At 36.1% G+C, this 18,532-nt stretch overlaps 2 protein-coding genes across 2 annotated transcripts; both read right to left on the bottom strand.

Annotated features, from left to right (window-relative positions):
* Positions 1-13,974: 13,974 nt before the first annotated feature.
* LOC116142836 (trans-resveratrol di-O-methyltransferase-like) lies at positions 13,975-15,462 on the bottom strand. Its single transcript, XM_031428251.1, has 2 exons — positions 14,496-15,462; positions 13,975-14,407 (listed from the first exon to the last, which is right to left on the bottom strand). Exons 1-2 carry the CDS (start codon positions 15,264-15,266, stop codon positions 14,105-14,107), a joined length of 1,074 nt encoding a protein of 357 aa, XP_031284111.1. The 5' UTR covers positions 15,267-15,462; the 3' UTR covers positions 13,975-14,104.
* Positions 15,463-16,581: 1,119 nt separating this feature from the next.
* LOC116142817 (trans-resveratrol di-O-methyltransferase-like) lies at positions 16,582-17,904 on the bottom strand. The gene is made up of 2 exons (XM_031428224.1): positions 17,131-17,904; positions 16,582-17,030 (listed from the first exon to the last, which is right to left on the bottom strand). The coding sequence occupies exons 1-2, from the start codon at positions 17,902-17,904 to the stop codon at positions 16,728-16,730; spliced, it is 1,077 nt and encodes a 358-aa protein (XP_031284084.1). The 3' UTR covers positions 16,582-16,727.
* Positions 17,905-18,532: the final 628 nt, after the last annotated feature.

Raw genomic sequence — 18,532 nt, 5'->3', positions numbered from 1 at the left:
TGCCGTCGTTTACCGGCCTCAAGCCACTACAACATTATGCATTTCTAGCCATGGTGTTCATTGTAGCTAAAACTATGAATTTATGTAGCTAAATGGTTTAGCTACAAATGTAATGTTTTGTAGCTTATCGTAGCTAGAAGTGGCGTAGCTAAAAGTTAGCCATGTAACTTTTTGCTTACGTAGCTAACAATTTATATTTTTTGCTATAGATGAGATTAATATGTAATTAAAAACTTAAATGTTTTTGCCATAACAATAATAAGCTTGTAGCAAAAACTTTGCCTTTATAGCCATGGAGAATAGTTTGTATAGCTATGTTTGCATTTTAGCTACACAAATATAAATTTATAACTAAATCTTGAAAATTTCTGCTATAAAAATAATATCCATAGCAAATATATTAACCTTTTGGCTACATGACAACTAAATCGTAACTAAATAAAAAGATCATTTGTCACATATATAGTGAATTCATAGCTAAATATTAATTTTTTTGCTACAGAGATATGGAAGTCATATCTGTATATGAAAAGATATTGCTATGGACATAGTGTGTTAATAGCTAAATACTGAAATTGCATGTTATGAATACTTTTGATTTGTAGCTAAATATTATAATTATTTGCTATGGACATATTGAAGTCATATCTATATGTGAAATTCAGTTGCTATGGACATAGTTTGTTAATAGTTAAATATTGAAATAACTTGCTATAAATACTTTTAATTTGTAGCTAAATATTATAATTATTTGCTATGGAACAAATAATTTATATAAAAAATTTATAATTTATTGCTTCAATTAAAATTAATTGTACAAATATTGCTATAATTAACAAATTTAATAAAAATTACAAATTTATAGCAATTCTTTTATATTAAATAGATAATATGACGAAATATAAAAATTTCTAACATAAAAAGTTATACATTAATAAAGTCATTTCCAACCAAATAATTGTCTACTCATAAAATCCTTCATCCTAGTAATTTAAAATGTTATCAACTAATTTTTTTACAAAATATGGATCTTCTAACAATCTTTCCTAACCATTTAAGAATTTCCACCAACCTGCAATATCAAATTAAAAAAAAAAAAAAAAATAGATTAATCGTATGGACTAATGTAATCATTGCATATCACTTTATCATTAATGTAAAAGAAAAATGGTTTTCATAGTATATATTCAATTTTCAAAATAACTTACAATTTTCATCCAAAGGGATTTGGTTATTGTTGAAGATTGTTGACCTTGAGTTATAAGCATCATCATGAACTTCTCTTCCCATCATCTATTCATCTCCTCCATTTGCTTTTTCACTTCTTCTAATTTCTCATTTGCTTCCCTCTTTGCCTCCTCCACCCTTTCATTTGCTTCCTTCCTAGTTGTCTGTACTTGTTTCATAAGTTGTGCTTTAGTTGGTCTGCTTCCAAAATATTCAATAATACTTTTTCCTGGACCATAAGCACACAAATAGCCATTCTTCTCTGGACCAAGGACCTCTTCGAATATTTCATCATCATTCAATATGATTTGTCCTTCTAGTTGTTGTTTTTTTAATTGATCAAACTGTGACTGCAAAACAAATTTATGGTATTAGCTTGGATGTGTGTGCATAATAAAAAATCAAGAAGTAGTTAAAGAGAATACAAAGCTATTACAATAATGTCTTTTATACTGGATTCAACTTGCTTATCTTTCTTTCTTTTGTGAGATTTTATCCAAACTTCAACACGAGAAGGAGTATATCCATTTTTCTTTTGCTGTCATAATAAAAGTTATGAACATATTGATTAAAAAATAATGAATATGAATTATTAAACTTAATCTCATATTTGAAAGCAAATTCATACCATTTGATGTTTGAGTCAAGCATAACTTTTAGTTCATGTGTAAGGAGGCATAGACCGCTTTGATCTATTTGTCTTATTCTTGTTACTCCTTTCCCGTGTAATGATAAAATAAGCAATAATATTTATATCTTATAATTACATAGTAATTATGCTAAAATGTAACTTAAATAGCTATGCTTACTTGAAAGGTTGCCTCACTCCAATAATTAACCAAATACTTCCAATTGTCCATATGAACAAGTTTAGGCTTGTTTTTCAAACGACTTTGGTAAGTTGGTTTCGAATCAAAATATCATTTTTTTTTTTTTCATTTTGAATCTGTAATCCCTATATAAGGCATTCATGTGACCAAAAATGGCTTCTTTCCTTCCTTCAACTTCTTCAAATACAAACTTCTCCTGAAAAGCATATAAGATAAATAAGTTTCAAATTCTACACTTTAATATATTAAACAGAATACAAAATATTATAAATATTTATTTCTTATCTGTCTTACCTTGATTATGGTCCACATATGGTCAATTTCATGTTCTTTAAGTTCTTTCAACTCCTTTATTTGTAAAGGACAACATGACTTATTCCAAACTGTTTGTCCTAAAAACCAAACAAAATCTGTTGAGTTTTCGCCAATAGCCTGATGATCCTCATCAAATTCTATAGGCAACTTTTCTCCTTTTTCTAATATAATGATTTTTATGCAGCGTGTAGGACCTCTTGTTTTCTTTTTTGGTTGATTTAAAGGAAAATATTTGCATGCGTGCTACACTTTTATGGACAATTAATGATTTTCCTACATATGCTAATTTGTTAGGGTGGAGTACTAAAGGAGCAATGACTTGTCCTTCATGCAACGAGGAGACTCCATCTGTCGTAAGTTTTCTTACATGGGGGCTCGTCGATTTTTACCTATGAATCATAAATGGTGAGAGAACAAGTCTTCCTTTGATGGAAAATTGGAGAAAAGGTCTGCTCCCAAGAAGATGTCGGGAGATGATGTGTTGAACCAATTGCAAATGCTTCAACCTGTTACATTTAGTAAGGCTAAAAAGAAGCAGACAAATGATAAAAATCAAAATAGCCTAAATTGGAGGAAGAAAAGCATTTTTTTTTTTTTTTAAATTGCCATATTGGAAAAAGAACTTATTACGTCACAATTTGGATGTCATGGACATTGAAAAAAATATATGTAACAATATCATAGGTACATTGTTAGAGATTGATGGGAAAACCAAAGACAACTTGAATGGTCGTCGTGATTTGAAGGAAATGGGTATAAGGAAGGATTTGCATCCAACTCAAAAGGCTGGGAAGTGGTTTTATTCAACAGCATGTTACACTTTATCTTCAGAGGAAAAGACTAAAATATGCAAGTTTTTAAAAAGTGTAAAGGTTCCTGATGGATATTCATCTAACATCTCACGATGTGTAAGTGTTAAAGAGTGCAAGATAAATGGTCTCAAGAGCCGTGATTCTCATATTCTTTTAGAACATCTTCTTCCTATGGCAATGCGTGGACTTGTACCTAATAATGTGTATGATGCTATAACTGAATTGAGCATTTTTTTTAGAGAGTTATGCTCAAAAGTGTTGAAAAAAGAAGCATTGGAGCGCCTTGAATCTCAAATTGTAATAACCTTGTGCAAATTAGAAAGAATCTTTCCACTAGCATTTTTTGATGTTATGGTGCACTTAACTGTTCACCTTGCAACTGAAGCAAAAATTGCAGGACCTATACAATATCGATGGATGTATCCTATTGAGAGGTAATATTTTGTTTTCATTATTTCATATATCTATTTTTATGTTTATTAGTGTGTGGTCATAATAAGTTATTAATTAGTTGAAGAAATATTTGTATAGGTTCTTAGGAAAATTGAAGTGTTATGTTCGTAATAAAAGTCAACCAGAAGGTTCTATTGCAGAAGGGTACATTGTGGAAGAAAGTCAAATATTTTGCTCGAGATATTTAGATTGTATTTAAACTAAGCTTGATAAGTTGGGAAGAAATTTTGAAGGTAGTAATGTTGATTCAGGCAAAGGGTTATCTATATTTCATCAATGTGGATATCCTTTAACAAGGGATAAGTGTAGGTCGATTGAAAATAATGAATGGAAACAAGCCCATCTTTATGTGTTGAAAAATTGTGAAAAAGTACAACCTTTTTTACGGTATGACAGTTTCCTTGTTCATTTTTTTATTTGGTGCTTAGTTTTTTTTCTTTTTTTTAATGTACTATTTTTTCATTGTTGGTTCTTACTTTATTTTTTCAAATTGTTTGCAATGAACATGAGCAAGACATGTATCAGGAGCATTTTCATGAATGGTTTCATCATCAAGTATGGTTTCCTTTTGTGAAATTTTATTTCTGCGCATTTTGACATTTAATTCTTACTCTTTCTTCTTGTCTTCTTTTTGATAGGTTGTACAATTATATAAAGAAGAGAAATGAGATATCTGCTTCTAGTAGTGCGATTGTTGATGATGGTCATAGTGTTGATGAAGAGAGAGATGCTGAAGACATTGATGATAGTGACATTGATGATGAAGATTTGCTCGTATAGATTATTAGATTGTTTATTACATTTTTTTAATCTTTCATATGATATTTGTTTGAAAGCTTCGAGATTTTTGATACAGTTTTTATTTTTTAAATGATTGTATAACTTGAGTTCAATCCCTTTATTTTACAAATTATGCTTTCAATTTTATAAAGTTTTATGGTTATACAATTCAATTAATTTGCTTTGCATATTAATACTTTGTGAAGTGAGACAGGTTTTGATAAATATATTAATGATGGTTTTGGTTATTTTGATATATGCACCAAGTTTTATATAAAACTGATCTTCCATATAACCAAATATTCTTTTTATCAAACGTATAAATAATTTAAATAATTTTATTAACGTTGTCATCATCATCATCTAAAACATACATATAAGTCCATATATAAAAATATGTAACATTAACAATTTTTATAATATCTCATATCTCATACCTAAAATCACCTATATTTTATAAAGTGTTAGCTTTAAATTATCATAGAAGAGACAAAAACCTCAGAGATCTTTTAAAATACAATTTTATTTTACAAAAGCCCACACTCTCAGCTCGCTAAAGAGTTCTTTTAAGTTAGCTATTGGTTTAAGGTTTTATTTATTATTGACCTTAGTGGTGTGATTAACACTATATTTGACTATAACTATTTAATTCATAAGTAATAAAAATATAATTACTCACAAGATAAATTAGAATAACTATAGATACATACTATAAGGGTTGTAGCAAATTAATTTTCACGTTCTTTATTTGCTACAAATTCAAATCATTTATAGCTAATACAAACATATTAGATATATATTGAAACTAGTAGCTAATGATGGTACTAAAATGTTGTCATTACCATGAAAATAAAATTTGTATAGCTAGATACCTTAATTAGCTACAAATTTTAATATTTTATAACTAATGCACAAATAATAGCTATATAGTTAAACTCGTAGCTAATAATGATACTATATGCCATGTATATAAAATGTTTATAGCTAAGTACATTAATTAGCTACAAATTTCAATATTTTATAGCTAATGCACAAATAATAGCTATATAGTTAAAACTCGTAGCAAATAATGATACTATATGCCATGTAAATGAAATATTTATCGCTAAATACATTAATTAGCTACAATGTTTTAACATAGCTAATACATTGTAGCTAAATGAATAGCTATTGCCACGATTTTAATAAGTTAAAGCAATAGATGAATATTAGCTTCGAGGGAGAAATTCTTATCACTAAAATTATTTCAATTAGCTATAAATATTGACTTTTATAGTTGTAAATATGTATTTGCTACAGTTTTCCTTTTTGTAGCTAATTTTCATAGCTATATGTGTATATTGTTGTAGTGAGCCAACGGTTAAGTGGAGACCATAAACACAGTCATCAAACACACCATTAAAAAAAAGCTCGACGCCCTGAAGGGAAGATAGGTCGAAGAATTGGTTGAAGCCTTGTGATCGTACAGAACAACATCCAGGAGTTCGACGGGTGAAACCCCGTTCTCTTTATCATACGGTGGAAGCAATGACCCCGATTGAGATAGGAATCAGTTTGTTCCGAAAGGAAGTCTTCAATGAGGAAGCAAATAAAGACCTTCTCCGCGGGACGCTAGATCTAATTAAACAGCATCGGGCCAAGTCTCAATTAAGGCTCGCCTTATATTAGTAGCGAGCCAAACGATATTTCAACACCAAATTCAAAAACAGAGACTTTGAATTGAGCAACCTGGTTCTCAGAAAGGTCTTCCAAAGTACCCAAAACCTGAACTTGGGGGCACTTGGACCCAAATGGGAAGGTCTTTTCAGGATCTTAAAAAAGCTCACACTAGGTTCTTTTCACCTGGAATGCCTCAATGGGGAAGTGATACTGTGAGGCTAGAATGCCAAGCATTTGCGAATGTATTACCAATAAGCAGCTCGGGTTCCACTTATGTTTCTCTTTTTATTCGTTGTAAGGCCGCTCACGACCAAAGTGCTTGATCAATAAAAGAGGTATTATTCATGATTTTTCTTTGTTAATGTTCTTAGTTTGTTTAGCACTTATTCATCGCTTCAAAGATCGCGATTACGTGATGATATTCCAAAAAGAAAACTCGGAGTCAAGAGTCTGGAAAAGGCAGCTTATCTAAAAAAGCCACGCCAAAATCCAACTCTTTAAGGATGAAACATCCTAAATTGATGAAGTTAAATTTGAAAAAATTTGAGAAAAAACACGTCAAAGGAAATCGGCCTTAAGTTGGCGACCAAAATTTGAAACGAACAACTGATCCGGAATCAGAGTTGCTTGTCGCAAAAAATTTCCTCACACACATCCGAAAAAGCTCTTCAAGAAGCGAGTTACACATAACTTAGAATGAATTCGGATCTTCTATTACAAGTCCAACTAAGACAAATGAAATAACTTCGCAAAAATATAACAATCTTTGCTCAATGAGGACATGTTGAAAATTTTTCTTTTCATTGATATAATTCTATTACATTCTAAAAAAAAAAAAAAAAAAAAAAAAAAAAAAAAAAAAAAAAAAAAAAAGGAAAAAAATGATGATGTTTCAGGCAACTGGGGGAGCAGGGGGATCATCCTCGACCGGTCTAAGGAGCTCGTCACCGACGGGAAGAGATAGTTCTTTAGCGAGAGGGACGGCAGCAATTTCTTCAAGATTGAGAGCCTCGCTCGGGGGAAGTGTGGTCAGGGGAGCTGGATTCTACTAGGGACTAGCAAAAAGCCAACCAAGAGAAACCAACCAAGCCTTAGCTTTATCCCGAAGAGAGAATGGGAAAAGCCTTAGCCTAATTGCATCATTAGATACTCCATTATGCCTGAATGTGTCACTTAACTCCAGAAAATTGGTGATATGCAAGTTGGGATCATCATTAGGCAACCCTACGAATTGGACAGACTACTGAATCATTTGAATAATTACTGGCTTGATCTCAAAATTATTCGCTTGAACTGGTGGTCTCTTGATGCTAGAATAGCACCCATCAATAGTAGGACTAAAGTAGTCCTTCAATGCTCTTTGAACCACTACTGCTCCATCAGTTGCATTGCCTCCTGCGATATCCTCATTCTCATTCTCCTGATTTTCCACATTGGGATTTATAATTCCCCTGTTAGCCATTGATTTTTATAAGCTAGCTTGCCTCTTTTCTTTCCTCAATTGTTTAGCCGTTCTCTCGATTTCAGAATCAAAAGGATTAAGATCACCACTACCTTTTGAACGTAAGCTCTCCAGGATCTAAATAAAAGAAACAATCACAACAAAATAAACTAAATATTAATTTCTAAGCAAAAATAAAACAAATCAAATTAGCAACTAAATATTTCGTATTAATATTGGTAAAAAAAATAGTTTCCGGCAACGGCGCCAAAAACTTGACAGGCTATTCGCAAATATACGAAATCGCGCAAGTAGTAAAACTTGAGTAAACGAGTGTCGAATCCCAAGAGAACTACCTACCAAGTACCAAACTTAGTTTATTTTATTGCTATTTGATGAAACTGAATTTTAAGAATGAATTTAATGAAAAATAAAACAAACTAAAAACTAAACAAAAGCATAATTGTATTAATACTCTGGTAAAAAGATCAATATAACTAAACCTAGGGCATAGATTTCACACCAATTAAATCCTATGCATTGACAATTATTGCTAACCTAATTAAACTTATTCTAAAGGCCAAACTCCCTAATATTCCACTAACTTTCTCTCGAACAATTAGCAAATTAACCCTTAAGCAACAATCCAAAATATCTCTAAGTTGGATTTAGAATCTAAGAGATCATTAAGTTCTATGGAATTTACCAGAGCCTCAGAGATCACAGTAACCTATCTCTAGCGTTCGCTTAATCTATGATTTTATTACCTTAGACTAATCAGGTTTCATCTCTCGATCTCAACCCAGCCCATAAAATCATTCAACTCTTGGATCCAAAAGAATTGAAAGCATTACACATAATAATAAAACTTAAAATTAATGCTCAATTAAATTAACGACAATAACGTCGACACATATTCAAAATTTGGGCTACATCTTTAGCCATAGAAAAGGAGTTTAGTTCACAAATGCAGTAATAAAAACAACCATTGTATTAAAAAATATGAGTTCAAGAAAAAATATAGAAAAACTTCTCTAATTGGTGAACGAAAACTGCAAGAATTCTGATCTCCAAAATAGTTGCCGCTCTTTCTCCTTCTCTGATCTCCCTAAAAACTAAATAAAGACCCTTATTTATAGTGCTAGGGTTTTGAGGTTAATTAGGGAAGAATTAAATGCCTTAAACCATTTAGATTCAGACTAGGAAAATACAAAACCCAGATAGGCCTGTAATCCATCGCTGCGGCGACAGAAATGGTCACTGCAACTATCGTTCTTTTTGTCCCACGAGTCTGGAATCTTCAGAATTTGGCAAAGTCATCAACACAAACTTTTTAGCTCTCTAAATAATATTTCCAATGCCAAAATAGTTATTGAATTCTGATTTCTACAGCTCAAGTTATGATAAAAACATCGAAGCATGCTCATCTTGACAAATTTCCAGGTTTTCCGTCTCATTTCAACGCGTCACAATTTTCTCGTTTCAACGCCGATTCTTGCATTGTTTGTTTCTACTCGTCATAAATTCCATCAACATAATTTTTCTTCATTCAAATATCATTTTTAACCTAAAAATACTCAAAATACACCCCGTGATCCCATAAAAGGTATTTATGAAATAATTAACTCAAATTTCATTAAACACATTTTTCCACAAATAATCCAATTGAATCACTAACAAAATATGTATTTTCAAGCTCTTATCAGATCCTTGACTTCCAGCTTGAGCTTGATCCCCTTTTTGCCTTCCTCGACCTCTTCCTAGCCCTCGCCATCGTCATTAGAGTCATCCGAGTACATGTAGGCCATTCCTCAGGCTTCAACCTTCATCCTCTCGACTTCCTTCTGATAAGCTTGTGGAAGGAAAGAGAATTTGATTGAGGGGCGGGCTTCCCATAGCTTCTGTACAAGGAAGACTAACGTCTACCAGACCCAAGTAATGATGGCCTCATTCAGCTCCTTAATTTGAAGTATGAGTTGCTTGGCCTCAACTTCGGCCTTCCATCGACCTTCAGCCTCCTGGATAAGGTCAAGTGAAGACTACTTAGATTTGGCCTCCTAGTCCGAGGCAATCTTTTGAGTTGAGGAAAGCTCAAAATTTAACTTGTTATTGGCACCTTGCTACTGTGCCAAATTCTTCTCGGCTTCAACTGCCTTAGGTTCAGGCTTCGCTCAAGCAGCCTCGCTCACGTTGAGCTTGTCAAGGAGCTCCCTTTCCTTGATCCCAAAGGTCGCCATTTCTCCCCTAAGCTGTTTGAGCTCAGCCTGCTTGGCCTCATTTTCTTTCTCTACAACCTCGGCCCTGGCCAGAGCATCATTTTTCTTCGTCTTTACCAATTGCCATCTTTTATGAGTGCCTTCCAAGGTGACATAGCACTCATCATAAAGAAGCCTACTCACCATGGAAGCCTAAAAATGATAAGATGGAAAGTCAGCAAGAAGCGAGGATAACATGCAAGTAAAAGAAAAGAGGAGTAAACTACAAGTACCTTCGCTGCGTAGCTGCACACCAAAGCCATCATCTCAATTAGAGCAGCATCTCTAACGATTGCGAAGGTTTGCGGAGTGATTCCGTCCCTAGCCGTTGTAGCCCCAACGCTGATATGGTCAGGGAGTTGATCGATCAGCGCATCTACTGTAGCTTGGGCCGCTTCATCCACTTTCTTACTCTTCGGTTGAGACGAGCTAGATTTACTCCCCCCGACAGTGCCAGTCTCACCTACAAAAGCAGACTTCTTCTTGGCCAAGTCTTTGGCTGCTATTTTCTTTAGGCCGCTAGCATGCATGGCAACCTCTTTGCCCGAGCCAACCTGCTGCTTGACCACTTTTTGTTTGCCCGAACCCTCCAGAGGCTAGGTTGTTTTCTTCTTACCTAAGCTATCCTGCTGCTTGGGTGTCCTTTGTTTTCCCAAGCCTCAAATCAGCTCGAGTGTTTTCTTTACCAACCCTTTTTAGGGCTCGAAGACATTCTTCCTGCCAACTACCTTTAGAGTAGTCACGGGCTTTTTCGCTCTTGGGTGTTTCCCAAGCTCAACAACGCCGTGTTTAATGCCAGTGCGTCAGCGGGCTGCTTTGTCGCCAAAGTAGCTGATGTTTTCTTGGCAACCGTCGAAGCTGACATCTTCTTTTTTAGGCCTTTTGGTTTCTCGGGCCATATCTCTGCAAAAAAGTGACAAATAATGAGCGACTTATCTGCGCAGGAAAAAAGTGCGAGTAAACGATAACTTAACATTTCTCCAAAATCGTAAGAAATCTGGCATCGTCTTGATAGAAACCGTATGCTCGCAGGTGAGGGAGCGTAATGATCTCGTTAACGTTACGCTCTCCGTCGGGAAGGTCCCTGAAACATTGGAGCCTCTACAAGCTTGCGATAGGGAGATAATTCTATTCGACGTTAACTGCAAAACAAAGCAACTCAGTTAACGAGAACACAAAGCTCGAAAGCGATCCTCGTAGACATGAAAAGTTGAAGTCTTTCTTGATTTCTAAGCGAAGGCGTGGGTCTCTCGGGCTTCGTAGAAGAAAAATTGCGAGTCCCAGTGCAGGACCTTCTTTGGGACATCGACCAGCCCGTTAAAACGTATCTTCCTCACCTTGGAAAGGTAGTATGTCTGGTCTTGCCCTTTCTTAAGCCTATACAGATGGACGAGCTCCTCGACGGATGGCTCGCCCAATTCAGCGATCATATATGCTATGTACAGAGAGATGATAATTACATACGAATTTGTGGACAGCTGGAGAGGAATGATGTCGAACCGTTTCAACACGTTGTCAACAAAACGATGAAGGGGAATGGATACCTTGCATCTTAGGATGGTCTCAAAGATCGCTACTCATCCGGGCGGGGGATTCTTTTGAGAAAAGTCCACCAAAACCATCAAATTAAGTTGCGGTGCATAGACCGCTTTTATGTGCTCCAAATCTTCAACGGTGATCGAGGATTGTGGCTCTCTTCGCAGCCTATGAACTAGAGACTGCCTAGATTGAGCCAATTGTATCGAGGCACGGTCAGAAAAGCCTAACGTGTTGGGGTCCAAGCTTCACATGATGATTTCCTCGGAGACCTCGGGAGTTGAATCCCCAATGACTACCGAGCTTGCAGGCGAATCAAACATGTGATCGATTGTGTGACTGTTGGAAGAAGACATGGTTATAGCTCGCTTATGGGTACCTGAAACAGAAGCGAACATGTGTCAGAGCTCAAAAAGCTCGACGATCATTTCACACTTGCTTTCAGTTCAGGCACCTAGGATAGCTCACGCCACATGATGAATGCACACGACCTACCTGGGGTTCTAACGGCTACTGCGTTAAGCCCTGCTTAAACCTAGGAGCACCGAAGATGCATTCAAAAACCCTACTAAAGCCTTAGAATATTTAATGTGGCCACGACAATAGCCATCCTTTGATGCGAAAGTTGGAAAAACGGATAAAGAAAGGGAAAAGAACCTTACCGGAATAAAAGAAGTATAGAAACTCGCTGAAAAGAGCATTGTGACGACGATGAAGCAGTAGTGAAGTGAACAAAGGCGTCAGAAAACTTTCGTGGACTGAATGAGCATTCTGATGACTTTGCCACCTTTTATAGTGGTTTACATGGAAGACGAAAGGATATGGTTTAATCGCAGCTGTTGATCTACAATAAATCTAGACCCTTCATTCGTCGAACAATCTTGGCCCTTAAACGTGGCCACGTGCCATCCATTCATGAGGGGCGACGAACCGTCCGATTGTTGCACTGATAACCGTCGTCGCACATCACCTCGACTTTGTGCTTGGACAACTATGGACGCCCATGTGCAATGAAATATGACTGACAAAGGCTGCCGTATTTAATGCGACATGACCGCATGAAAATTACATATTTGCCCTAACTTTTCATATTCTGAGTTCAATAGGTATTGTAGGAAGTAAACAAGTGTGAAGCATGTCGACTGGAAATGAGGTTGACCCTAGGAGATCGGCCGAACTTGCATCCGGAGACCTGTTGTTAATGGCGAGCTTGGTATCAAATCGAGCAATAGTCTTCGAAGCTCGAAGTGAGCATCGAACACTAGGGGGCAGATGTTGTGTGTGATTTTTCCACCAAGCTTGGGCTACCGTGAGGATGTGGCTTGACCTAGGATCAGTCTGACTCACCAGTTGTTCGACCCAGCATAAGCTCGTCGACATATAGCCTGACCTAGCACAAGCCAGTTGCGAACAACCTGAATGATCATTCAATTAATTCCCAGATAACTTCAAATCTCAGATATCGTGGGACTGACTAGATCAGCAGCAATCTGCGTAATTATTGCGCCCAATCGCGAGAATATCAGAATTGTAGTTTAGATCAATTGTACTCCCTTTATTTTCGCTATTTCTTTTACACAAACCTTGTATATAACCCCCCTCAAATAATGGAAAAGGGGTTACAAAATTTTGACAAAATTCTCATTGCAAGCTCTTACAGCAAATACAAAAAGCAATGGACATAGACTTAAGAGTTTACCTCGTCGAACCACTTTAAAAACGCTCATTTCCATTTACTTTATTGCATTAAATACTTGTCAATAATTGATTATCCGTAATCACGCACACATACATTTCGATCCCGCTAAGGTCGATCAGAATTCTCTGGTTGGTGCAGATTTCTGTATTAACACTTGGTATTATAGGATACTAGCAAGCTCCCTTTGACTCGTGCCAGTCTTATGGGGGACTGGCATGGGGACTGGCCGCCCTACCTGTGGTGCTTATGGCGCAGCACCTTTTGGGCTCCCACCAGGTAAAGATGGGGCTATGCGCTGCCAAGTGTATAAGGAAATAAAGTTGCACCTAGGCTATCAACTATAGCTTTTGGCGTAGTGGTAAGCGCTTGATCCTATAACTGGTATCAAAGAGTCCTAGGGTAGTTGAAGTGGGGAGATTATTGGTATTATGGGGTACCAGCAAGCTTACTACCATACATATGTATATATATATGAAAGATTTCTCATTCCAAGTTTGACAGTTCCAAAATGAGCTAGGAGTCCTAACCGACCATTTTGATGGCTAAGTTATAGATGTTGCATCATACATGACTACAAATTAATTACTTGCTTTTGTTGAAGTTCTAATCTGGTTATATATGTTGACCATAAGTGTCCACTGTTGATGAGACATCTGATATCAGTTATTGCTTAGAATTTGGGCTCAAAAAACCATTGCTTAGCTTTAGCCATTGAGCCAATTACTTTAGTAGCATTCAAGGTTAATTGATCTTCAACCAGTTCAGTCTTTTCACATGTTCGTTAATCTTTCCAGGTTTCTCAATTGACCTGAAACGCATTTTTAATTCAACTGGATAGTCTGGATTCAAGGTTAAAGTACTGTATGTTTAACACAAGTAATTATGTTCTTATAAGTAATTTCCTTAATTCATAACACGCAGAACAGCAAAGGAAATCACACACTCTATGAAGTTGTTATGAGAATTGAGAAAAGAAAACAAAATTCGATTTTGATATTCAAGTCACCATTTCAAGCAAGGTATTGCATCAAGCTTATTGTACATTATTCATTTGACAATCATCTGAAGCTTACAAAACACGGAGACAAGTACACTTCTCAAGGATAAACCTCAATGATAGATTTTAGCTCACTTGAAGCTGTAATTTTGTAGTGACTAAAACCGGAATCCAAGAACAGCTTTTCCCAGTCCTTCTCCTTTCTCTCTTTTCCACTGCACATAACCATCATCATGATGTCCATAAAGAGCTTTGTTTTGGTTCTATCGTGTTCTTCTTTCTTGTCATCGATCACCATGTCTATGATAATAAGCTTTCCTCCCTTACCTTTACTTGCAATAGCTTCTCTGCTACGCTTCAAAATCTTTACACAGTCCTCATCACTCCAATTATGCAAAACTGACTGTAAATGTAATGGTCATCGATTGTCAGCACTAAAACATTAAAGACTAAGCAATATTCTAAACAACTAAAAGAGAAAAGTTGCATACCTTGATGACAATTGCATCTGCTGAAGGGATAGATTGAAACATGTCACCTGCAACAAATTTTAAGTTTTCACTCTCTGGCAAGTTAGTGACGACTTGTGGGAGATCCAAGACCGTGCATTTCAATTCAGGGAAGGCCTGAGAAATTTTCCTAGCCAGAGTTCCTGTGCCGCCTCCCACATCAACCAATGAATTCAGCCCCTGGAAAATTTCCTTATGATCTCTAATAACCAAGCTTGTTATCCGAGAATCACTGGCCATTAGTTCATTCATGCTGCTGCTAAATTCAAGGTTTTGCGTCGCAAGGTCCCAAAAGCTCATTCCATGGGCCGTCTCAAATGGTGTAAGATCATTTCCTTGAAACCAGTTCGCCAAGGAATGCCAAGGATTCACTAGCACAGGATCCAGCAGGGCTAGAACGACAGGCGATAAACTGGCAACATTATCTTTCACCAGGAGATTAGAAAATGGTGTGAGTATATACCCTTCTTGTTCTTGGTCTTCAACAATCTTGGTTGTTGCAAAGAAACCTGAGTGCTGCAATAGGCGCATGAGGCGCTGCAAGCAATCTGTTTTTGTTTGAGAAATTTGAAGTGCAGAAGCCAACTCTGAGAGATTAATGGGCTTGTTGTGGTTGTGGATTACATCAGGAATGCCTAATTGGACTGCACATTTCAGTGCCATGGAATCCATAAAATGACATACATGTTTGTATATCTGAGTCTGAGCTTGAAAAAACTCACTAGATCCGTGGCCTTGATTATTTGAATCCATGTTGTGAGGTTTGCTTCTATTGATGGGGGTTGATCCCTCAGTTTGTGCTTATATAGGTGAAAAGTTGAAATGGAAAATTTGTCTACGTAAGGAAATACATAACTGTATTATCCAAACGTGGCTGCTAAACTGGAATCATAAATAAAGCTTTTCTGATTGACCATAAATAAGTGCCGTCCAACCATTGGCTCTGGCTCTTTCATTAGTTAAAGAAAGAAGAAAATATGGCCTTGGCTTGCAAGGATTTCTGTTGACTCCAAATAAACAGATGATAATAAAATTTTATTGCTACACGGATGCAATGATATTCAACTCAGTTACATGATTTTCCCAGATGACGGCTGTTGAATTTTAATTTATGCTTTGCTTGGCTTGCAAATTTCAGTGGACAGGATGGGAATACAATTCCTTTATTATGGCCTTACTGCTGAGGCATTGCTGACACCTGAAGATGTTGAATATATTTATTCAAAGTCTTATCATTTATCAAATATGATTATGTTTAAGAATAAAGCATATAAAAATGTTTAATCATGATAAATATAAAAATAATAAAATAAGAGTAAAGTAAAAGATATAAACCACCACTGGTGATCGAGTAGTCAACTAGGATTTTTAGGTGTATTATTCAAGAGGTCCTGACTTCTATTCACTTCGGCCCCTAATAGGGGTGATCACTGGAACTCTTACATGGTCGGTAGTTCCAGGGTCTTGGGGTATTAGTTGATGACCTCTTATAGGAGTGGTTATTGGAGCTCTTACTCGGCTGGTAATTCTAGTGTCCTGGGGTATTTATAGGAAACCATGACCTCCAAATCAATTAATATTACCATATTCCAATTGCCAAATTCAAATATTGCAACCATTTAAAACTTCTGCATAACTTTGGTCATAGGCTATTGCCCTTGTAAATTACCTAACCCACCATTTTTCACTTCAAATTTACTACCAGTCATGCTTGTAAACCAGTCTGTCAAAGATTGTGAGCTACTTGCATGCCAAGCCATGTGAAAGTGGCTTCACATTTCAACATCAGGTGATTTCATGACTGAAAACAATTTTGCTCCTGGAATGTTGCCATCAGAGTGCAAGCATTCGAATTTCATGTAAGTATCCTTAATTTGGAAAATTTGTAAGCATAAAAGCATTTCTAGTGGAGACTGGATCATTTTCGTCGAAAAAGATGAGCTCTGTTTATCACAGTTGACCATAAAAACATGACTACACGAGGTCTTCTTTGAAGCTATAGCACCCTAGAGATATTGATTTTTCAGACTTAGAACAACACATGAGCACGAAGAGGGCTACTAGCAGATACTTCAAACAACAACAATATTTAATATAAAACAAATCCATTATTCAAAAACCCTCAAGTAACTGCTTGAATGTTAACAAAGCAGTTCAGCTATGAATGCTTTATTTAACATGTGATATTGAGCTTGGAACTCTGAATTGTTCTTTCTATGGATAGACTTCGATAATGGACCTTAAACCAAAGAAAGGTGTTATCTTGTAGCCACTAAATCCAGCTTCCAAGATTAGTCTTTCCCATTCTTTCTCATTTCTCTCCCTTCCAGTAACAACAACCATCATCAACATGTCGAAAAACAGCTTTGCTTCGGTTAATTCATGTTCATCTTTCTTTTCATCTATCACAATATCTATGATTATCACCTTTCCTCCTTTGCCTTTGCTTGCAGTAGCTTCTCTGCATTTCTTCAGCACCTTCACGCAATCTTCATCACCAAATGCATGAAAAACCAACTGCCAATCACTCATTAGAAAATTAAGTTAAAATATATTGTGTCTAACAACTGAATTCAGAATTTCAGATAGAATTTATCATTCTAGAGAAAATGCGTACCTTAAATAAGAAAGCGTCTGCAGGAGGGATGGACTGAAACATGTCGCCTCCCTTAAACTTCAAGTTCTTACTCTCTGGCAAGTTAGCAACAATATGTGGGAGGTCAAATACTGTGCAGTTCATGTGGGGGAATACTGCAGATATGATTCTGGAAAATGATCCTGTACCACCCCCTACATCAACCAATGAATCCAATCCTTCAAAAATTGGCTTACAGTCTTGAACAACCAAATTAACCATTTGAGAATCACTGGCCATTGCTTGACCAAAAAGGTTGTTAAATTCAGAGTTTTGTTCACCATAATCCCAAAAGTTGACCCCATGTGCACTTTCAAATGGTGTGAGTTCATTACCCCGGAACCAACCTCCTAAAGAATGCCATGAAGTTAAAAAAGCTGGATCAAGCATTGACAGGAGAAATGGTGACAAGCAATTGGACTCATCTTTGATTAGTAGCCTAGAAGAAGGGGTTAGAGCGTATGCTTCTTCTTCTTGATCGTTTTCGGTAAGTACCTTTGTTTTAGAAAAGAAACCTGAGTGAACCAACAAGCGCATTAGCCGGTATACGTTGCCACTTTTTGCAGGGTGGACCTCCAGTGCTGTGACTAATTCAGGAAGTGTGATAGGCCGAGCATGCTTATAAATTATGCCTGGTATGCCCAGCTGAACTGCACACTTAAGGGACATGGAACTTATGTAGTTGAATATATGCTTATACAAATGAGATTGAGCTCGAAATAACTCACTTTCTCCCTCACCATGCTTGGGATCCATACTTCTCCCGAATTTTTTCTACACTCTACTGGTGTAATTTCTTCAAAATGGATAACTTGTGTCTTATCAACAATCTTTTAAAAGATTACTCCTCAATCTTGTAAAATTTCTTTCAAAGGGTGAGAGTGAAACACGTGGTCCCATCACTGAGGAATTTTTTTCTACACTGTTGGTAAGTGTCACTGACCGCACTAACTGGATAACTTGTGCCTTGGAGCCAAAGAGTACACAAATTCCACATCAAATAAGAGACTTTTAAAAGCTATGATGTAGACGGTCCTATCACTGAGGACCACGTGTTTCACTCTCACCCTTTGAAAGAAATTTTACTTTTGACTTTGAATATGGAGTTACGTTATGGAACTTTACACTGACCAATAATTTGGATTTTGCATAATCTTGTCTCGACAGTGACACTTTTGGGCGTTGTCAATATTGAAAATTCTAAATTATTTAGGGGTGATAGGGTTATTTGTAAAGACTTTTAAATGTATTATTTAAGAGCTCGTAAATTTAAGTTGTTTTTTGATTATTAATAGAGATAATTATTGAAACTTTTATCTGATCAATAGTTCTAAGTCTCGAGAATTAGTTGAGATTATTAATTTCAATGTGCGTAAACTGATTC

The sequence above is a fragment of the Pistacia vera genome, unplaced genomic scaffold (assembly GCF_008641045.1).
Source record: "Pistacia vera cultivar Batoury unplaced genomic scaffold, PisVer_v2 Contig42, whole genome shotgun sequence".
Lineage (NCBI taxonomy): Eukaryota > Viridiplantae > Streptophyta > Magnoliopsida > Sapindales > Anacardiaceae > Pistacia > Pistacia vera.
The sequence above is the reverse complement of the archived record's forward strand: the minus strand, read 5'-3'. Positions and strand labels throughout refer to the sequence as shown.